At 43.7% G+C, this 22820-nt stretch overlaps 2 protein-coding genes across 4 annotated transcripts in view; one reads left to right on the forward strand and one right to left on the reverse strand.

The window, feature by feature from the left end:
- The window catches only part of GDPD4 (glycerophosphodiester phosphodiesterase domain containing 4), a 33675-nt gene extending 29529 nt beyond the window's left edge, over positions 1-4146 (forward strand). For 2 of the 3 annotated variants that reach the window (XR_011902644.1, XM_072326989.1), the window contains one exon: positions 145-1242. Coding sequence is in view for 2 of the 3 variants with exons in the window: in XM_072326989.1 (XP_072183090.1) it covers positions 145-176 (32 nt within the window). In the remaining variant the exon portion in view is untranslated. Of the gene's footprint in view, positions 1-144 lie in introns of all 3 variants that reach the window. The other variant, XM_072326990.1, reaches the window with a different exon arrangement.
- Positions 4147-4176: 30 nt separating this feature from the next.
- MYO7A (myosin VIIA) overlaps positions 4177-22820 on the reverse strand; it is an 89951-nt gene continuing 71307 nt past the window's right edge. Inside the window, exons 29-51 of the mRNA XM_072326991.1 lie at positions 22259-22386; positions 21461-21587; positions 19437-19556; positions 18536-18709; positions 17410-17637; positions 16552-16722; positions 15510-15627; positions 15106-15232; positions 14832-15001; positions 14490-14680; positions 13802-13926; positions 12948-13105; positions 12087-12240; positions 11798-11953; positions 11489-11594; positions 9878-9991; positions 8783-8870; positions 8468-8574; positions 7517-7702; positions 6629-6745; positions 5883-5966; positions 5293-5412; positions 4177-4292 (exon numbers count right to left, since the gene is read on the reverse strand). Coding sequence (XP_072183092.1) covers positions 4203-4292; positions 5293-5412; positions 5883-5966; positions 6629-6745; positions 7517-7702; positions 8468-8574; positions 8783-8870; positions 9878-9991; positions 11489-11594; positions 11798-11953; positions 12087-12240; positions 12948-13105; positions 13802-13926; positions 14490-14680; positions 14832-15001; positions 15106-15232; positions 15510-15627; positions 16552-16722; positions 17410-17637; positions 18536-18709; positions 19437-19556; positions 21461-21587; positions 22259-22386 — 3159 coding nt within the window. The 3' untranslated portion in view covers positions 4177-4202. The remainder of the gene's footprint in view (positions 4293-5292; positions 5413-5882; positions 5967-6628; positions 6746-7516; positions 7703-8467; positions 8575-8782; positions 8871-9877; positions 9992-11488; positions 11595-11797; positions 11954-12086; positions 12241-12947; positions 13106-13801; positions 13927-14489; positions 14681-14831; positions 15002-15105; positions 15233-15509; positions 15628-16551; positions 16723-17409; positions 17638-18535; positions 18710-19436; positions 19557-21460; positions 21588-22258; positions 22387-22820) is intronic.

A 22820-nucleotide genomic window follows, 5' to 3' on the forward strand; every position in this document is an offset into this window, starting at 1 on the left:
TCCTGAGGGGCAGGGCATCCACCACATCCCTGGGCACCTATGAAATGCTTCCATGCTCCAGGTTTCTGAACCAAAGGAGACAAAATGACCCAACCAAGCTGTCTCAGTGTATTTCGATAGCTTACTATGTGCCTTCTTTTCCAGAGCTCAGCAACATGCCGACCATCATGGCCTGATGTGGGCAAGAAGGATGCAGATCTGCCATCTCACTGAGATCCAGAGATTGGAGCATCCCTCGATCACTCTTCCTGCAGTGCAAATCCAGCCTGCCAAGAGGGGCTAATTGGCTTCTGACAAGGAGGAGCCATTTGCCATCATGGTCCTGATGGAGATGAACACTGACTTCTCCCTCTGCTTTCCTCATCATCTCATCCCTGGCAGGGATCCCAAGGGTGAAGGGGAGCACACATGGGGTTTCAGCTGTGAGCTGTGCACCACAGTGAGATGGTTAAACCTCCCTAGAATTACCCATGTAGTAGCCACTATTTCCTTTTGAGATGTTTGGCATCTCAAAGGGTAATCACCCTGAGCATCCTCTGGTACTGCTTGTACTTGGCTGCCCTTGTTTCCCTTGTCCCCATAGTCCCTTCCTCCTCTCAGGTCTTCTCCAGCCCAAGAGCACACCAGCCCCACCATGATGGTCAAGCACTGCTGGATGGTTCAGCAGGGTCTATAACTTAGGTTTTTCTTTTCCTTCCTCTAGTCCTTCCATTAGTCCAAATGGGACAGCCTCCTCACTCTGGCTTTCAGTGAGGGAGTATTCCCCATGAATGCAAAAGGAGTTTTGGTGCCTTGGCCAAGTAATTACCAGGACTACAACCAAGATCACAACACTTTTCTTCGTTTTGTTGCATGTGAACTGGTTCCTCCAAATGTACAGTTTTCTTTTCCCTCGTGGAAGATCTTCATACCTGCTCTGCATCCTGGGATTTATTTCAGTTTTCATTGGCTCCCAGTGGCTTCTGGCACACGGGGAAGGAAAACAATACTCTGCTCTGCAAAGGAGAGCTGAGCATCTCCCAGGTTTAAGCCATAAATTTCTACTTGAACACTTTTTAACAATTATTACTGTTTTGTAAATTGCAAGTGCAACTTTAAATACATTTTGGCTCTCCTATCCTGTTTTGTTCTTATTTCAGCTGATGAAGAAAGGGGAAGAACATCACAGTAATCTTTACCAAAATCAGACCACAGGCGTCTTCTCATACATAAGCCCCATTCAGCAGAATGTTTTTTTGCTAAATAAACCTATATCACAACTGAAATGTGAAAGGGAAGTGCTACATTTCAAACTTAACACTGCTGACAAGGGCTGAACCTTTCAAAGTTTGATATTTTCGAGTATTTTGGAGGCTAGAAATGCAAAAAGGCACTAGCTTCCTCTGAAGAGAGTTAAAGGATTGCTGTAGAGCAGCTCTGGATCTATAGAGCATGCAGAGGATGCTAATGATGGTGTTAAATCCCCCTGGGCAGCCTGTGCCAGTGCATCACCACTCTGATATTTTTCCTAATATCTAATTTGAAGCTCTCTTGGTACAACTTAAGGTCATTACCTCCTGTTCTCTTGAGCCAGCACTTCCTATATCCAGAGATTCAGCTCAAAATTTGCCTTTGTGGAGGAGCCAGGCCTTGTCTTTGAGGATGAATAGTGGGAACTCCCAAGGCTCCAGTGGGTTTTGCCCATAAAGAGAAGATTTCACTTATAACATAGTCATACAACCATAAAGGTTGGAAAAGACCTCAAGTCCAATCGTCAGCCCATCACTACCGTGCTCATTAAATGATGTCCTTAAGCACCAAGGCACACTGATGATATGCTCCCCATCACTGGATGTTCTCACCGGGAGTCCCACTACACAAAGACAAGTCCTCTCCTTAATGAAATAGAGCTCTGATCTCACTCTTCCACCCCTGGAGATACCACAGCTGCAGAGTGCAGAACAGCCTCCCACAGGTCACTTTATGCCTTTTTAATTAGAGTATTTCACTTGGACACATGTTTTTGCATGTTACATTGCTCGTTGTGAATACAAAGAGGCCAGCAGGTGCTAATACATATGACACACAGGCACACACACACACAGTCCCAGCACCCCCAAAATGATAGGGTGTGTGAGAGGCCAACAGAGCTGTGAATGAGGGGATAAGGGAGTTTTGTGGGGGAAATCTCCCCAGGACAGCACTGAAAAACATTTCTACGATGTGCACTGAGCTTGTTGGGAGAGGCAAGGATGGCTGGAAACTCAAGAAACTTGTGATGGTGGTGGTAAGGATGATGGAAGCTTGACTAGGAGTGGGTGGAACCCCTGGGTCAGCCAGATCATGGCAGCAAGGGAGGGAGGAGCACTGGAGATGTTTGCTGGGGAGACAGCAAGGCTCCCAGTGCAGGCTTAGCTGGTATTGCCATGATCCCAATAAAAAGTGCCATAGGCAGGGAGGGGGTGGAGGAAGGAGATTTTGTGGCAGCTCTGTCCAGTGGGTGAATATCTCTGCGCAGCATTGTGTTTGCTTTGGTGGAGAAACCAAGGTCCAGTGTCACTGCTGCATCCCAGCCACACGCTGTTGTCCTTGTGGTTCAACAAGCAGTGCTGTGGTGCTGAGGAACTGAGCCCAGCTGAGCTCCAGCAACATATGGTGCCACACAATATTGACTTCTACGAGTGCAGCTGAGCTCAGCCCAATGCACAGGACAGAGAGAGTTCTCCCACATCTACTGGGAGCCACTCAGCATTAGTAACAACAGCATCAGATCTTGGTGGACACTCCCAGAGCTCCTGATGCCATGTGCCCAGGCACCTGATCCTTTTGAAGCCTGGATTTTGGAAAGGCACCCCATGCTCCTTCCCCTCTATTCTCCCAGACACAATGTGGGTTAGCCTCCTCTCTGCTGGCAGGTCCCATCTCTGGTCCAGCTGCTCCACAATGCATGCTTCTGGGTGGAAGATGAGACAAGCACCCAGCAGATGAGTATGGCCAACCAAAGGCAGAGAAAAGCCCACTGAAACCAAGGGCTTGCCCTACCTGTGAGCAGTTCTGGCTCAAGCTGGGGCTGGTAGAGAGCCATTTTATACAGTGACACACACAAAAGCACAACAAAATCATTAGCTAATCATTAGCTGTTTCCAGTGTTGATGTCCAAGTCCCTGTTAAGGTCAGAATCCTTTCTGTATATGGGCTTGGCCATATTCTTCTAAGAGTGGGAACACCAAAATCCCCACATCCATATTGAAGCTTGTGGAAAAGATCCTCCCAGGATTAATCTGTCTGGACTTGAGGCAAAAGGAGGTAATTCATCTTCCACGCTTCTCTTCCAGCTGAGCCCTTAATTGGGACAGATGTGCCTTAGTTGCTGGCGGTCATGTTTCCAGGGGAATCCTTGGGTGAGGGATTGTCCTGCAGGTCACCCTCAGCCCCAAGACATTGTCCAGATATCGGCACAAAATGCAAGATTTCTTTCTTTTTAATGTTTTAAAAAATAAATAGAGGAAGAAACAAAACTTTAAAGTTTGTTCGTTAAATATTTCCAGCATTGCACAGACAGCACTTTAATATTCTAACATCAGTGGTTTGTTTATTCTGATTCCTAGTTAAAATGTGCTCCTCCCAGCCTGCTTCCTCTTTCTGTCCTTGAGAACACAGTGCATTCATTTTTGACGTCAAAAAACAAGCCCTGTGGTGTTCATTGGACACCTTTCCAGGATGGACTGGGTCTCTGCTACTTGTCTTCAAACCTAAAACGTCCATGAGCTCACCAAAAGGCATTAGCATCCCAATTGTTATCACTTAAAAAACACACAACACAACACAAATCAAACCAAACCAAACCAAGCCACACACACGCACACACACAAAAACCCTCTTCCCAGAGCCTTTGTGATTCCAGCCATTGGGTTCAGGCAAACCTCCTGCCAGAGTCTTTTTGCCCAAGTCGTTGTCTGAGAGCAATGTTGTCCTCTGGAATTCTTTGAGGTTCAGGTGTAGTCAGGGTGGGGAGGGAGGATGGGAGGTCAGAGATAGTCGTCTTCGCTGGAAGGGGTGGTGGGATTGGAGCCCTCAAGGTCAGAGTCCAGTGAACTCCCTGATGGTGTTCGGCTCATCTTCCACATCTGGGAGGCAAAGGTTCTCCCCCAGCTGCATGGGTATCCCACAGCCCTCAGCTGGTGAATTAGCCCCATCACCACATGCCAGTGGCTTCGTGCAGTTCACTTGCTACCCTTTGCACTCCTTTGCTTGCTCATGGCTGTTAGCATCTGGCTGATGTATGAGGTCAGAAGATCATCCATCTTGTAGCCCTGATGAAGAGAGAGAAGTTCTTACACGTCCTTATAGTAAAACTTAACCTCTGGCTTATTCCTTATCAACACACTTGCTATACATTATAGATTTACATTTGTCCAGGTGTATTTTCCCTTCTTTTTTCCTCTTTTTCCACCATTCTTCTTGGGTGTCATGACACTGACACAAGGATAAAAAGCCAAATAATCTGCAGTGTGAAACTCTCTCAGGATGCTACTGATTTTCAGAGCTTTGGAAAGGGAGTCAATTTTCAAATGGGCAACACCAAACAGGATGTCCGAAGTTAATAGTAATAAGCCTGGCAGGGATTTTTATCCTTCATTCTTTGGGTTTAAGATTTGCTAAGCAGTTTTGTCGTTGTTGGTGTTGTGAGTAGGGACAAGACTGACAAAAAACCTTTGTAGAAGTACACCCCTTGAGCCCACATCTGCTTTCATAGAACCATAAAAGTTGGAAAAGACTACTAACACTATCTTGTCCAACCCAATCCATCCCCACCACTCTCACTAACCACATCCCTCAGAGCCACATCTTCTTGGTTCTTGAACACCTCCAGGGATGGTGACTCCACCACCCCCCTGGGCAGCCTGTTACATTACAATTTGTTATGCTTTTCACTCTACTAGTATGGAGAAAAATCCCATGCTCATGGGGTGGCAATGCCCCAAGCACCTCAGGTTTGCCTGTAACTTGGATATGAACCCAATGAGAGCCCTGGTAAAACCTTGCATGGATGCAAAGGCAGAGGTGAGACCTTACATACCTGACACATCCCAATACTTGATGTCTAACCCACATTTAAAAAAACACCATTTTTGAGATAATAACCTTACAGTGCCAAAATCCAGAAGAAACAAACAACGATGGGGGCTCATTTTCAAGACCACTTGCAGCTCAGAGAATCTCTGAGACACAGATTGCTGGAAGCATTTAATTTTGGCCTGCCAGAGTCATAATTTCCTCTATGTGTGTGCCATAACCTTTAATCCTCCTTACCAGGGATGTCTCACAGAGCAGCTTGCTTCCCCTCACCAGGTTGCCAATCGTTATATGGAAGTACGTGTTGCCACTGCTCCAATTGGAGATCTTGGTGAAGGGATGAGTGATGAGAATATCCTGGTGGGAACACAAAGATGAGAGTCAACAGACAAGAGCCTCAACTTTTATGAAGAGCATGGGGACCTTCCATGTCCCTGTTCTCTTTCCTTCAAAGCAGACTAAGGATGTCTGTTGAAATGAGACCGTACCATGGCCTCAAAGGAACAGCAGTGAAATGCAAGACTCTGGATCCTCCAGCGCTTGTGGAGGATGGCTGTTCTGGGAAAGCCATGTGGTTGGTGGAAGTATCTAGCAGGAGCTCATGTACTCCAGCTCCAGCCCTAATGCCTGTGAAAAGATTAAGGAAGGAGTACGTATATTCTCCATTTACAGGGCTCAAAGAGTTGCTGCTGTCAGTTCTTCTTTTCCAGGATCTTTTCTGGCTATTCAGTTGTTCAAACTAGGCTTAATGAGAACTCCCGTATCTCTAAATAACACAGCTTTTGGGCTGCTGGCTCAAGGGCATCTGGTGAAGACCTCAGTCTTACCTTGGTTTTGGGATCAATGAGGCTGACTCCATGTTTATTGATGGCAATTAGAAGGATTTCTGGATAATTTGGCTCCGTAGTTTGCTGTTGGAAATGAGATGAGATGAGCTGATCAGGGTAAGAGACGTGCAAATTCATTTCCTTTTTCCTCACTGTCTGTCTTTTCTTGCCAGCATCCTCTGGCTCATTAACTGCTATCCAGTTAATGATTTAAAGATAAACATAGAAACCTTTAAGGTATTGGTAATAGTCTGGGCTGTCATAATTACAGATCTCCTATGTACCTGATAATTGTGTGAGCTACAGAGAGTCTGAAGTTCCTTGCTCCTCTTTGACATCTTCCAAAGCTATCCCACCATAGGAAAGGAAGAGTTGGGGCAGGATGGCAAACCCCCAGACTTATTATCTTCTACCCAGTGGAAAACTTAATGTTCCCCTTTCCCTTCACAAAACAAATGGCTCTTGCCTCTTCCGCAGTACAGGTGTGAGGACAGACCCAAAGATGACTGAGATACAACAGTGCTCTACAGTGTCTTAGTGTTGCAAAGAGACAGGGCAGGCACAAATTACTCTATCAGCCCTTTACTGATGGAGAGTCTCACATTCTTTCCCTGTCTCATCAGAGTAGTCCCAGTCCAGTTCAGACCAAATACTGGGACAACTCTGTATGCCTGGAGCCCATTTATTATACAGAACTTCTGAACTTAGCCCAAAGTTGCCAGGAAAACTCCAAGAAGGGCAAGTACCTTCACTTCAAAGAATGCTGATCCAAATGTAGGCCACTTGAAGATAATCTTTAGGAAGGCAAGCTTGGCTTCTTCTCTTGTTTTGCCTGCATGCTTATTGTAGTATGCCACAATGGACTGCAACAGAGAAGACAGTAGAGCTGGAGGGTTTGCACTGTCTAGTACCATGAATTTCTCCAAGGAAGGAGCATCATGACACAAAGATGGACTATCCTACCAGAAACCATAACTGCTTCACATAGTAATTTGGCTTTCACTGAGATTCATTAACAAACCACAGCCTGTAGTAAACCTACAAACAGTTCTCTCTGCACTGAATTCTAGCCTTCAGAGTGTTTTTTTTTTTTTTTTTTTTGGCATGTTTTGGGGCATCCACTAAGAAGATAGCTAGAGAAGTTTTATAGGTGTTGATTCCAGTCTGTGCACCAATGAATGCTTCCACTGGATGGTGACTGGAGCAAAACCTGGAACCAAGGTAGGTCCTCCTTTCTTTGATGGGCCATTTGCATTCTACTGTAGGGACTGTAAGTTTTGATCTCCAATTTATGAAGCAGAGGGGACTGAGGAACTTTCTCCTGAAGAAACCAACAAATTGTTGGTTAGGTACATGGCTGTGTTCAAATCCTAGGAAAGATAAAATACTTATAAGACTGTTTCTTGGCAGTGAGGCATCTGTATTCTTCTACGTTCTAGACTTGCCCATCCAAACACACATGTACAGTTCCTCCTCTTGGTGCTGATGGGGAGCCATGCTCTGCCAAGGCTCAAGAAGGACCACAGATCACTCATTCTGGCAGCATCACTTCAATGCTGAACATCAGACAAGTGACACAAGATGGTGGGCTTCCCCAAGCCTAGACTGATGTAAGAATAAAGCTGCTGTTTTACCCGTTTCCAGTCATCTGGAGAGAGCTGCCGGACGAGGTCCTGAGGCACCAATTCCTTCAGGAGCTTAGGGATGCTGGGGAAATAGGACTTGTCATCCTCAAATTTCACTCGATAGATGAGAGCTGCCAGCTGCAGGACCTCTTCCCGCGTACACTTATGGTAACCACGTAGATACTTTGGTAACTCCTGTGCAGGGGAGACAGCAATTCAGGGATGGAGAGGGTGACCCCAGACCTTCATTCTCTGCTGGTAAATGGAGGTTGTCTAAAGATCTCTGATCTAAAAAAGCCACCTGTTATATAGCTTATATATATATATATATATATATATATAAGCTTATATAGCTTATATATAGTTATATAGGGTGGTCCTTTTTTTAGATAGCATATGTGTGTATATATACATATACATAGTCTTGTTCACCCTTCACGTCACTGGAAATCCATCAGATGTATGAAAAATTGCAATATAATAAGAAACAATTAAAGCATTAGGGGATATGGTCATAATGGGATAATTGCTTTATCAAGACAGGAACACAGGGAACATATGTGTGCTTATGAGAGGGCTTTGTGACATGCAGGTGTCCCTTTCTCCTCAGAAGAAACAAGTGCCTAAAAGCTGCAGCTTCTTGAATGGCTTTTAGGGCTATCACAGCTCATCTCCAAGAATGGAAGAGCAGACAATCTTCAGAATGCTTCTGAATTTGGCCTCCCTGCTGAGGCTGCTAGTAAGACATACTCTCCCACTTCTTGCTTCCCAGCTGAAGGGGTTACCTAAAATGCATGAAGGCCATTCCTTGCCATGTAACCTGACTGCTCTTTGTAGCTCTCTGTTTAAGGCAGAATATATTCTGTTTAATGCAAGTCTTTATCTGCACATAAACAGTCTTTTAATTCCACTCTTAAAACCTGCCAAAGTCTCCACTGCTATTTCAGATTCTCAGAGTACCTGATAATAATGGAAGATGGAATCTGCCATTGAATCCTTTCCAGGCGTTGTGTTGGTCCAAAGCTTTTTCATGAAGAACACTTGGTAGGTGAGGGAAGGCACTATACCTGCACGAAGGAAGCAGGGAGAAGACATCAGAACAATGCTGTGAGCACCAGACAGACCATCTCCTTCCTCATCCCACAGGTGATTATCCCCAGGGTCAGCACAGCCACAGCAATGTCCCAATGGAGAATGGCAGTAGGCTCCTTTGAAAGGACTAGAGGGCTCAAGTAGGACTGTGTGTGACCCACAATGGAGAAAAGGCACTGTTACCATCTTTTGCCGGTCTTGCTTTCTTTATCCAGTCCGTCAGGTGTCTCACAAAGTCAAAGAAGAAATCTCCCTCGGGCACACTTATGACCTGCGAGCACAGTACATGCTTATGAAGACCAGGTAAGCAGCAAGAGGCCACAGGTAAGGCTGCACATCGTCCCACCTCCTGTGGTTGTTTCTCACTGCTTCGTCTAACTGGACTACAGACTGTGGATGTCAGAAAGCCACCACTCTAATTTCCTCTATTACTCTTTATTGTGGCTTCCTGTTTTCCTGGAGCAATTAATTTCCCTCCATGATGACTATTTCTACAAATTTATTCCAGTTGCCCAAAGCAGCTCTACGCTTGCACATTTTTCTTAGTCCTTTATCACAGAATTATACGGTTGAGTTGGGAAGGACTTTAAAGTTCATCTAGTTTGAACCCTCTGCTGTGTGCAGTTCAGGCCTTGAGGTCCTGGCCTTGAAGACCTCAAGGAATGGGGGGTACCACAGCTCTCTGAGCAGCCTGTGCCAGTGCCTCCACTGCCCTCTCTGTGCAAAATTTCCCTCTAACACCTAATTTAATCTTTTATGAACTCATCTCAACAACAGGCTTGGGTTTTCTACCCCTTTCCTCTGTGAGATCCTGCACATAGAATGGTTCTATTTGGGTCCCTAAATCAGCAAGTACACTGCAGTGTTATCAGGTATTAAGGCCACCTGTTCTCAACACAGGAGACCTCTCCCTTTTAGGATGATTGCTGTAACCATGGCTATAATACTGCAAATCTCACCTGTAGCAGGTTAGATCTGACTTAGAAATGCTTGCAGGGAAATTAATCATATTTGTGGGGCTACAGAGTTGGAAGGGACCATTAAAGGTCACCTAGACCAACCCTCCTGCAATGGACAAGTACATGCACAAGCTAGATCAGGTTGCTCAGAACCTGGTCCAGCCTGGCCATGCATGTATCCAAAGACAAGACTTCCAACACCACATCTCTGGGCAACCTGTTTTATAGCTCTGGCTCTAGCAGTGCACACCTACTGAGTCTCTGGAAATGAAGCACTGAGTGCTTTGGCACTACCACAATGTGAGTGTGGGTCGCTCACCTTGTCAGAGATCTTGACAAAGAGGCTGAAGCCTTCAGAAGACTTTAGGAGCAATCTATTGGAGATGTTCTGGCAGAAATCCTTTGCTTTTGTGCTGGACTCCACCTCAAATGCCTACAAAGAAAGGAAGAAAGTTATCATTGCTACCTCAAGATTAATTTCTGTTTTATGCTCTCTTTGAGGAACTCTAAGTTTAGATGCATGAAGAGATTTGAGTGCACACCACCAATGAAAATAGTGACTTTGTGGACTGTGGCTCTGCACATGGAAAGGTACATTAGTAGAAGAAGTTCAGCCATACTATTGGTGAAATGTTGCAATTCAGGATACAACATCTGCACTCTGTGTTGACTTCTGTAGGGCTTCCAAGGTAATGCAAGAGATTTTTTCTGATCCAGTTGTAACACCTCAGACCTATTTGTCTACAGGAGAGACAGACCTCCAGGCTGATCTGTCCCAGTTGCTTCTTCACTGATGATATCACTCCATTTTCCACTTTCTGAGTTATTCTCAGAATTTTCAGTGACTTGGTTTTCTCTGGCCATTTAAGGTGCTTCATTTCACAGCAGTTCAAAGAATATAGACTTCTACCCACCACATACACGACCCTGTTAGCCTGAACCACCAGGATCCACGTTCTGCATCTCATGAGAGTGAGAAAGATGCATGTTGTACCACAGTGACAAGGCTTTGTCATCCCACTTGGATGACTTCCATGGTCAAAGAGACCACATCCAAGTACAGAAGTTCTCTCTTCCTCCTTCTCCTGGCTCTCACACAGATGTATGTGTATAAAACAGTGTCATGCTTGTTACATGATAAAAAAACACCAAAACTCAGAGAGAGTGATGGGAAGTCCCAGTAGATATCTTAAAATCCCTGTAACAGACAAGCATGGGCATACGTAGCTAATGTCAAATCCTCCCATGGATATGAACTGTTTTTCACATGAACTCCTCTGGAAATGCAAGGATTTAGATGTACCTAAGGGCATGATGGAAGAGAGCAAGCCTCACTGGGATACCAGTCAGTAACATGAGATAGCAGTTCAATAATCTGCCTATCTGTTTCCAGCAATATCACTACCTGTCTTATTTGTGTAAAAGATGCTTAATGAGACATTTCTGAGTGCAGGTATCATGATTTCTGTGTCACCTCAGGTCAGAAGAATGAGGAATAATTGCATTTTCTTGCTTGCTAGCTCCTTCTCTGTCACTGGGAGCCTCAGCAGAGTGCCTAGCTAGGCAGAGTTTGGTGGACTGTATAGTCTAGTCTAGGATCTAAATAACTGATGGCCAAAGTCTGTGAACCACTGAGAAAGAGGATGGAGATGAACATATAATATTCCTCTCTTGATGAGACTGTATTATAAAATCCCCAGTGAGAGCCAACTCTGCACCTATGTCTTGAAAAGGTGAATGGCAGGAAATCAGACCCCTAGGCTCCAGTTTCCTATCCTGGTAAGAATGGGTTTTCCTGACACTGCTCTGGTTCAAACACTTGTGGGAAGGCTGAATTTTTCTGCATTAAAATAAATCTCTTCTAAGATTTTAGTAAGAATTTGGACAGCTGTCCTGACAAAAATTAAGAGTTTCCTTCTGTCCCGCTTACCTCATCAGTATCATCAGGAAAGTAAACCTTGTGGAAAATTTGGGTGGTTTTGTGTTGAATGGCTTCCACTTCCACAAGATGGGGAGGGTATTTTCTGGACCCATTCCTGCAAAACAGGAGGAAGGAGGTGCCACAGAATAAGCAACATCCTCCACCAGACACACTCTTAATTAGTCTTGGTTGAATGAAGACAGAGGCTGTGAGATTTCACTGTCCCTCCAATCACCAAAATTTCTCCTACTTATTGTTTCTCATGCATATTTGGATGCTGTGACATGGTCACGATTAGGAGGTCTTTTGGTGTTGTACCTTAGGGCTTTCTGGAGTCTCTGGATGCAGTCTGCTGCCAATGGGTGATGTTTCCGGGACTGAAGAAACCTTTGGACATGGGGCAGGAGGATGTTACTTGGAGGGAAAAGGCCTGTGCACAACCACAACAGCTCCCAGCCTTTCTCTTCACTGTACCTAAATTAGGAGAAATACAGAACAGAAAAAGTAACTCGGCATGGAAGCACTAGAATGGAGGAAAAATGCACCAGACATGCTTTGCCCAACACAGGCTAGCGTCTCTGGGACAAGCAAAGCAGGCAACTCTTACTTGATGTGGTTGTCTGTGAGCTGTTTCAGCGTCTGGCAGTAGATTTCATCCTTTAGAGGCTCAGCTTTCAAGGCACCTTCAAATATTTGGTCTGTCAGCTCATTGACTGAGCGGGTCCTTTTGGATGGGTAGTCACCCATATACTTTAGCACTGGTGAGAGGCAGGAGTTAAGGATTAGCTGACCGGGAGGTTTAGAGAACCTCTTCTGTTGATGACGTGGTAAAGACAACCTACACTCAACTACAGGAGTGGTTGTGATAATAGCAGTAAAGGCATTAGTATCAGGCTTATACCAGTGGAACTGTTCAAACTATAAAGTTTGGATCCTAGAGAAAAGCCCACCAAAACACAGTTTGGATCTACATCTGCACTTTGCCTATCTCCATGCTGCCTTTATTCTGCCAAGTAAAGCAATATTCAGCTACCAAACCCTGTCCCTGAGTTTATGAGGACTGGTTTGCAACCACAATGGTTAGGTCTACTCCCTTTACAGCAGATGCATCTTGGAAAGTTGAAGTAAGCCAAAAAAGAACTGTTGAGTTAGCCACTAAGCAGCGTGTACCAGAAAGACTCAGCAGTTTAGTGATTTAGTGAGCATGGTGAGGATGGGCTGATGGTTGGACTAGATGATCTCAGTGGTCTTTTCCAACCTTAATGATTCTTTGATTCTATAATAACTTGTTCCCTGTATTCAAGGATGCTTGAAGACAGATGGCAGAATCAGATCCATTGCAAAGTCTGTGACACAGTCCTCTTAAGAGAGGACAGAAGGCTTTCTATGGGCTTCATTTGTGTCCCTGAAGAGCCTGATCACCCTTTGTCAGACCTATTGTCCTGCTGTCCAAGCAGTAAAAGGATATCAATGAAGGCCATGCAAGCTTCTTGGGACAGCTCCTCGCTACCCAGGATCTTCTTCAGCAAGGGCTGTTTGATGGGTTCCCGGGTGTAACACCACAGCTTGTCCTTGCCACGGCTCTTGGTGATCATAACTCTACTCAGGGTGTGCTTAGGGGGAGGCCTGGTGGCAAAGGCAAAGAAAAGTAATAGTGGAGAGGTTACACAGATGAAAGGGACTATGTATGTGTGGCCTGTGTTTCACCTGGAAGGTTGTTCACAACACCTCACTAGTGAACTCCTAAACCAAATGGAAATATACATTTTAGCAAGTATACAGCTCCAGTTCTACTCAAACTACAGCCATTTTGACTTTTCTAGGGCACAGAAAAGTCTGTTTTGGACTCTACTTAAGCACTGATACCCAATCAAACTTTTCTAACAACAAAAAAAATCCCCTTCTAATCACAAGAGGAAAGATGATGACAGTGGGAAGATGGGCAGCAACAATGAAAGAATATTACCTAGTAGAACAAGCCTACCAGGATGAAGACATCCTAGAGGACTAGGTCTGCCTCTTTGGACTGCCAGCCCCTCTGAGCAGAAAGGGCAGTTTTGGGGTCAGTCTGGTAGGCTACATGCAGCCGTGGGGTATGCTTTGGAGCTGAGATGAAAATGTCTCCACCTAATTCATAAAACCCTGTGTGTGGTACAATTATAACTCATGCCATGACCTAAAATGGAAGCTGTTGTTGTACAGTCACACAAGAGGATAAGATAGCTACAGCCTTTTCCATTAGCCAACAAATTACTGGTTCCCAAGCTACATGGAGATGGATTTCTACTCCTGTATTCTTTAAAGATGGTTGAAAGAAATCACCTGAAATAATCATAGGAAAATTCCTCCAAGGTGTATGGCTTCACTCTCTCTTCACTGTCTGAAATTGCCATCTGGGAGGTTCTGATAACATCTTGTCGTTGGTCAGGGGTCATTGTGACCAATGCCTGTGGGATGAAAAGTTGTCTGTCACCTCATATGCTCAATGCAATATATAGGAAGCAGTAACAAAATGAAGAGACTGGCAATGGGTGAGTAAAAATAACCCACTAATTTCAGCCAGTAAGAACTTCAGACAGTAAGAACTGTAAAACTGCCATTTCTCTGTGCCATTCTTTGTCACTAATACAAAGAATAACAAATGTTTCCATAGTGGGGATCATTTTCTAATGAAGAGAATGTGCTTTAGAACCTACTCCTCTATGAATGCATGTGGTGGTTTCTTCCAACCCTAAGTACACTGAAAAAGAATTGCACCAGCTGGAAAGATGTGAAAGAATTCATAGATATGCCAAGTCATAATCTCATGGTTTTCAAAGTGATGAGACTAGAAGAAAGGCTAAGATACTATTACAGCAGATCACTTGTACTTTAGAAAACACATCATCTCTCTTAGCCACACTGGTCCACATTGTAGTCAGAAAGACTCTCACAAGAGCTAAGCTGCTCAGAAAGACTTTGACCTCCTCAGGCTTTGCATCAAGTATTGCTATTCTGTAAGACAGCTTACCACGATCTCCAGGGGAGGCATAGTGACAGTAGGCAAGACGTAGACAGAATCTGTTGGAAAGTCCCCTTTCTGCTTGGTTCGTTCATTGAACCCATTCGCCCACCCTGAATTCATCACATGTTCTCCTGTGTCTTGGTCAAGAACTATGAGATCTCCTTTGAGGAAGCTGAGGAACCCAGACTCTTCCCCCACTACAAGAAAAACAACCATTTATTATTATTATTATTATTATTATTATTATTATTATTATTATTATTATTATTATTATTATTATTATTGCAAGTCTTTTTGGAGTAATTATTATGCCTATGCATTTGCTACTGGACAGGATCTTTTACTTACCAGGGTTTGGGTTGTCTTGGAGACTGACCACATATTTGGATCTTTTTCTTAGTCCCTCAAGGAATGTCACTACCAGGTCCCGGATATCCTCTGCATTGTTGGAGGTGAAAGTGTATTCATCTGCTTTAATGGTGGCCAAGGTGAAACTCTGTCCTTGCAGCTTTCCCCCTCTGGGATATGTTGTTATAGGAGATATAAACAAGGAATACAATGGTATCAAAAGGCAAAATCAAGAAAAAAGACTGTTTTAGGGGTAGAACATTAGCAGGTTTACCTGCTGCTTGACACAGCTGTGATCTCTGGGAAAGAGAGCTCCAAGAGAACCTGCTCCTGTTCATCCACAAAGTACACTCCTGTCCAGTTGACAGCCACAATCACATCATTTTTAGGTAGGCTTGGCCCTAGATTGAAGGCAAGACAAACAATTGGTTCATTAAGGGTATGGTATAGAGAAAGTCTATGTTGCAAAGAAGGGTGCAATAAGAAAAATCAGTTATTTTTAATAATAGAAATAATGGCAGACTCATGGCTTGAGCCACTGCTAATGAGGATGCATCAAAAAAGCAGTGCATTCAAAACACTTGATGATCCATTAGGTCTTGTCTATGGAGCCCCTAATTCTTCTTCCTTTTGCTTTTGACCATCCCACCAATCCCAGTATGTGTTTTATTGACTCACCTGAGAATTTGAAGGCTTCGTAAAACCGAGAAAACAGCAAAGGCCACTTGAAACGTGCAAAATCCACCACCTCCTCCTTGACCTTTTTGGGGTCTGTTCTCTTTTGAGTATAAATTCCCTAATGACAAAGCAAACCATAAGCAACATGAAGCACAAACCAAGTTATATCTCAGAAAGAGCAAAAAATTCAACTCCTTGAAACTCATTCGGTCCACAACATCTGAAGATCTCGGAACCAATATTTAGGTCTTGATGATACTAGGGGCCAAAGTTCCCCAAAAGGGAAGAAGGTGGAGAAATTCCTGGTAAAATTCTAGTTTCCCTTCCAGAGAATAATTAGGCTCTGAGAAGTCTGGGCAAGCATCTAGAGTGACAAAGCTGGGTGTGATCATCTCGACTGGCTTTGGGTTTCCCTAACATAGATGTCTTCCTTTCAGCTTGACAGTCCTTTTAGCTGGAAGTAGATATTTGATAGCCCATAAGCACAGGCATCTAGCCTCATTTAGGACATCTTTCAAAGCCTGAGACTTCTGTATGTAGCTGAGAGACTGATGGAGGGTCTAAGATTCCTGGAGCAGCAACAGAACTGAGCCCCTGAGTTTCCACTGAGAGTGATGGGAAGTGAGACTTAACACGGATGGAGATGCTTGCATTTAGATAACTTAATCTGAGGTGTAATCCAGTCTTTAAATAAATACCAGTCCTTGTGCCTGGATAACTCAACAAGTCAGGGAGGTTACACAGCATCTGGAACAATAATGTCCTGGTATTGATTGAGGTCACAAACTGCCACTGTAGTAGAATCAATAATACCAGCCTTATGTGCCAGGAATGAAACACTAGAAAAGGCAGAGTGCAACTCTGCAAGTTGTCTTCTTGCATCAAAAGCAGAGTTGGACATGACTAGTGCATAGAACATCCTTTGCCTTTGTTTTAATTTCAAGTGCAGCCAAGATTTGAGCTCTAATGTCCGACATATTTAGAAGTCACATGAAGCTACTGAAACATATCTTAGCCATTACCAGATGATTTATTGTCCCACCTTTTTATGTGCAGCTATAATGAGCTGAGCCCATTTCTCCACCGTTTTAGATGCAGTGATCTCTCTGTCTGGGATGTAGGATGGAATTAGATTTAAGAGCCTTTCCAAGACCATTTCTGACCCATAGTCCACATAGTACTGCTGGGAAGCCAGTTCTGCTAGGTCTTCTTCCTGTGAGATCCACACATAACAAAAGAGCTGATGTTAATGTAATAAAGATGGGAAAAGATGCTTATTTCCTATAGTGTCCGGTGTTTACTGGTTCAAAGGAGAACAATTAGGTGCTAAGTAAGAAGAATATTTTCAGTTTGACACCTGGATAATTTTAAACAGAAACGAGACAAAATGCAATGGGCATTTTCAGAGACTTTAATGTCTTTTGAGATACTAATTTCAGTGACACTGGAATAATTCTGTAAGCTTACAGAGACTCTAGAGACACGAGTTTCTGCTTCCAGTGTCTCTTCCGCATTGAGTTTGTATTGCATAGCACAGCTGTTTGTAACCTGAATTGTCTGTCTCATGCCTAAAGATTAGCAGGATTCACCAAACAGGAATCTGACCTGGTAGACTGGTTACAGTGTTCCTGTAGCCCTCCAAACTGGGGGTGATGGATGAGGTGATATTCACTCTCTCAAACAAAAGTCCACAGGGAATGGTGCTCACACAGCCCGTGGGAGAGTCTGATCCTTTTCCAGCCAAAAGGATCTGATTCTTGTAGCCTTTATTTCCTAAGTATATACCCTAATAACCAACAGGTACCCAGGGAGGAAGATTTCTTATTCCTACTTTGTGAAGTGCATTTCACCATATTAAGGATGTACGTCAATCAGACCAGTAGCTGTTGAGGACACTTGCCTTGTCACACCGGTACTCCCCAAACTTCACCCCTCGGACAATCTGTTGGTAAATGAGATTGGTGGCCACATTGTCCTCACTTGGATTGTGCCAAGGAGTGAAGATCTCCTTCCTGAAGAAGAGCCGCCACGGCGCGTTGCGCTCCTGTGCTCCTTGCTCCTTGGCATACTGCTCACACTGGGACACAGCATCCATCACATGGTCATTGCCACTCCCCAGGGAAGAAACCTAAGCAATGCGGAGGGAAAAGGTGAAACTCATCTGACATCTCAAGGTAGAGATGTCTATGTGTGAGGCACCTATGGAGGACTGCTGGGTGGATTTTGCAGGTTTCTGGTCCAGTCTCCTGCTTGGAGCAGGTCCATCTTTGAATGGGTTGTTCCATGTCCTCCATGTTTTGAATATGTCCAAGAAGGAAGATTTTAAAGTCTCTTTGCAAAAAACACTGCAGTGTATGTCTTCTCATACTGTAGAAATCATACATGCACATATATATTTTTATTTCATAAAATCATAGAATTACCCAGGTTGGAAAAGACCTTGAAGATCATCAAGTCCAACCGCAGCCTAACCAGTACCCCATCTCTAAAAAAAAACCTCTGCTAAATCATATCCCTGAGTACCACATCCAAACGGCTCTTAAACACATCCAGGGATGGCAATTCAACCACCTCCCCGGGGAGCCCATTCCAGTACCTAACCACCCTTTCTGTAAAGAAGTTCTTCCTAATATCCAACCTAAACTTGCCCTGGCGCAACTTGAGGCCATTTCCCCTCGTCCTGTCACTTGTCACTAGTGAGAAGAGACCTGCCCCACTCTCACTGTAAGAACCTTTCAGGTACTGGAAGACGGCAATAAGGTCTCCCCTCTGCCTCCTCTTCCTCAGACTAAACAGCCCCAGCTTCCTTAGCCTCTCCTCGTAGGGCTGATTCTCCAAGCCCTTAATGAGCCTCATTGCCCTTCTCTGGACCTGCTCCAGTACCTCCATATCTTTCTTGTGCTGAGGGAGCTTTTGACAGGTCTCAGAGTACAGGGTCTTTCTTTCCCACTGGAAGATATGTAACAGCAAGGAGAATCTCCCTTTTCTTTTATAGGGTTAGTCAGAAGCATTGATTATAACCCTACCTTGTCAAAAAGTGCGATGTAAAGTGAAAAGCCAAATCGGTCCTTCAGGCTGATTTTGTCAGCCAGTGAATTACAGAGCTCTTTAGCAGTGGTCGCAGAATCTGTCAGCAGTGTTTTTGTTGTCCCATCCATAAATGTGACTGGCAGCATGATTGGTTTCTTGGACTTGGTTGCCTAATGGATTAAAGTCAGACTTTATGAGCGCATTCAACATTCTAGGTTATTTACCTACGTACTCTTCCCCTCAGCAATGGTAGCTGTTTTTTTAATCCCTAATTCCACTAATTGGCTATATTTCAATGCTACCATAGTATTCTCAACTGGATAATGTATGGTCAGTCACTGGAAGCACTGAAAAAACTGTTTCTTGTATATAATACATTCAATCATTGAAATGTTTAATCTAGTAAATCCAACCAGATTCCGGAATGCTCCAAGGCACTAAAACACCATCATCTATGCTAGTAAATCAGCACAGAAAATGAACAAACATGGCATAAACTGGGCTTATTCCAAGTTGCCCCTGAAGAAGCTCGGGCAGCTGTGATGCTCCAAGGACATTCTCAGAAGGCAGTTTGCCTGCAGCCACTTTCAGTTGGAAGAATTCCTAGCATACATGGGGGTTTGTTCCATGCCATCTGGCATCAATGTTTAAAAGCATTCTCAAATGCATTTAATTTACAGGTATTGATGTAGGCAAAGGGTATGATCTTCAGTATGCCTTGGAGCAAAGCCAGGATGCAAGAGGAATGTAATATATTGTCAAAACCTGAAAATTCTTGAGAGAAATAGACATTTTGTCATGATGTTTTCTGCTCTGCCAGAGTTGTGGCTCCCATGACAGTGAAAGGATCCAACCCTGAGCCCTAGCAGCCTTGGAAGGGAATGGAGGGCTTCATACCTGCAGTTCCAGCCAGCTTGGTGGTTGCGTCCTTGTCCCATTGGCAAACGTCCGCCTCAGCCTCTCTTCACAATAGGGAGCATAACCAGGAGGGCCTCCATTGATAAAGTTCCTTAAGTACTGTTTGCAGCAGGGAACACATTGGTTAGACAGTTATACTATTGAATATAGAACAAAACAATGGGAATGAATGAAAAAGATCTATCAATAATGATCATGGGAAACATGATGAAGCAAATACCACTTAACTCTTAGCTGATAATAGAAAACATATTTCACAATTACATTAAACAGGTGTTTCCTCAGTCGAATTTTAAACTGGATTTTATTGGACCCTGAATCAAAATTTGAAGTACTTTACCATATGTTAAAGAATACATTGCGTAGAAAATGAAATCCAATGACTTGTGCAGTTTGAGAGATACACTTAAAAACATTACATAAACGTCTTGGCTAAACTTGTAGCTAAGGAGCGAAACAGCTGACCTACTGCCTGGGATGAAGAAAGGCAGAATGTTCTTGGGAATATCAACACACACTTCAGCATGCACCAGGACTTTGGGCAGAGGTAGAATTACAGAGTCGGTAAGGTTGAAAGAGGTCTCTATGACCATCTAGTCCAACCATTAACCGCCATGCACACTAAATCACCTCCAGGGACAGTGACTCCACCACCTCCCTGGGCAGTCTGTTCTGAGTTACTCATTAATTGTTTCTGAGAAATGCTTCACTCACCTAAAATAATCCTTCATTATTAAAAATTTAAATTCACATAATCTCCCATGATACACTTTTTCAGATCACATTTCCAGGCATAATTTAATCTTCTGCCACTTCGCCAGTGATTTATTTGCATTATTAGATTTCTTCCTGACAGTGCCTGGAGATGAAAAAGGGACTTCTATTCTTGGCTTCAGTTCTTTCAGTACTGAACCTGATCTGATATCTATGGATATTAACGTTAGCACCTTTATTTCCAGTGGGTCTTGGAGCAGTTCTAGACTCCAACATTCAAAAATCTGGGAGGGTGAAAGGAAGCCTTGTCATGTTGTGTCAAAGCAAAGACAAAGTATTGAGCCCTTTGCCTCGAGCCAGTCAAACTCTAAATCATGGGATTATCTTCAACAGCCCAGAGAGTGCTGGTCAGACTTGAGGTGTATCAGCTTTTTGGAAGGAAGGCTGCTCAAATCTAGGAACAAAACGTGGAGTATGGCTAAGAAAAATGAAAATCCTTAAGAAAAATCTGATTTTTAATAGTGTCAGCCAACTGACTTCAGTCCTGCAGGTCCACAATGCTCCTGAAGATACATTATGTAGAATCATAGAATCATTTAAATGAGAAAAGGCCCACTGGATCATCAAATCCAACCATCGCCTAACCTTTCTGAGTCCACCACTAACACATGTCTCTTAGTGCCACATCCACACATCTCTTCAATACCTCCAGGGATGGATACTCCACCACTTCCTGGTGCTGTCTGTTTCAGTGATGGATCACCCTTTCCATGAATAGATTTATAATTTGCTATGTAATACTGTTCCTTGTCAAACTAGAGGACGTTCCTTAGGTAACACCGGCAAAGACAGCAGATGCTTGACTAAATGCATTGATCTGTGGATGTGAGAAACGGGGGATATGTGGGCATTTCTGGGTGTGCAAATTCCACATGTGACCTCTGATAATTCAGTTTCTGGGTAGAGGTTAACTAATCACATCTTCTTCATCTGGAGTGCAGGAGGAATCATTGGAATTTGTGATCTTCTCTCTCTTTAGAGTCAGTGGAAAGAGAGAGACAATTTGTCAGAAGTGATTTCTCTGATCCTTGTTAGACATTGAGCTCAGGATCTTGCACGTTTTTCTTTCTCAGTAGGAACTTTACGCCATTGTCATTCCTGACAGGGATGAAGACCCAGGGATTCCTTCCACTATCAAACTCAAAGAGAAAAGCTGGTCTCAAGAGAAAAGATGGGGAAGAAAATGTGTCAGCAGATGGTATCTGAGATAAATTTCATCTGCAGTTTACCTTTACAAACTTCTCAGAAGGAGCAAAACACCCCACGCAGAGGGACATCAGGATCCAGCCCCTGGCGTGGCTGCTTTTGGATGGGTTCTGAGTCAGCTGCTTGCAGATTTGACAATAGATTTCATCCCTGCAATAGAATTGACAATACAAATTAGATTTAACAAGGTGGTACTTTTCAGTGTTAACAGAGAAAGAGCCAAACCCTGTCTGCGTGTGATACTTAAAGGTTCATTTTGGAATTGCAAGGACATTCATATTATAGCCCTAAGGTGACCACTCTGGTCACTGCACGGTGCTTTCCTTCTCCAGTTCTCAACTGAGTTTTCCCTGTGGGAGGATAAAATGAAACGGATTGCATTATATCACACACACATATAAATGGGCTAAAAAACAGATAAATAGTCATCTCTAATTCAATTGTTTCTGTTTTTTGAATGCTTTACTTAGTAACAAAAATGAGTTTAAGTTTTTCACTTCTGTGTCATCAAAAATATTCACACAAATGAAAGAGGCCTAAATGGTCAAATGGAAAGCAAAAGGTAGTGAACAGTAAGCAGGAGTGCTAATGAAGCAATCCACCACCCACCATCTCTTTCAGAAGCCTCTGAATCCCTCCCAATGGTCTTTTGATCAGGCCTGAAATGAACACTAAGGAGCACGACCCAACCCAGACCAATTGTGCAACAGAACCAGAAGGATGAGGGTATGATAAAGCTGCACACACCACAAAAATCATTTGGACAAGAATAGCTCAGTGAAGAAGGAATTAAAAGAATGGCCATTGTCCTGATTTCTAACCTTAATGCTGGCCTGAGGATGCCATTACCAATAATGAAATGGAGCTTCTCCAGGTTGGAGGTGGGCCGGTCTTCAAGCATGCTATTACCTTGGAGTGTTGACTCCCCGTCATGAAGTCTCTTTGTCACCTGCCAAGCAGACACATTGCTCTCTTTCAGTATATCCATTTACTGTGGCCCCCCAACCCCAACCCAAATGTGGTGTACCCCCCCCAGGAGGACTCCTCCACCAGCCAGGAAGGGGCTCAGAAGTTTTTTGGTCTATGTATTGTCAGTGATGGGAGGTCGTGAATTGGTTGGCTTTCATTACATATGGGTGAAGATGAAAATGTCTCTGCCTGGTGACACTTCCACCTGCTTAGTTTTTTCTTCTGTTTTCTACAATGGAAACCTTGCTGACCCACAGCTGAAAAATGGTCACCAATGATGCTTGGAATAATCCAATTTATTGTCAAGGAAGGCTGGTCCTTCCAATTTATTCATATTAAAAAAACCCAAACTATTAAAATACTAACAAATAGATGCTCTCTCCTTGCTAACAATGCAGATAAAAGCACACAGTA

Source organism: Excalfactoria chinensis, chromosome 1, assembly GCF_039878825.1.
Source record: "Excalfactoria chinensis isolate bCotChi1 chromosome 1, bCotChi1.hap2, whole genome shotgun sequence".
Lineage (NCBI taxonomy): Eukaryota > Metazoa > Chordata > Aves > Galliformes > Phasianidae > Excalfactoria > Excalfactoria chinensis.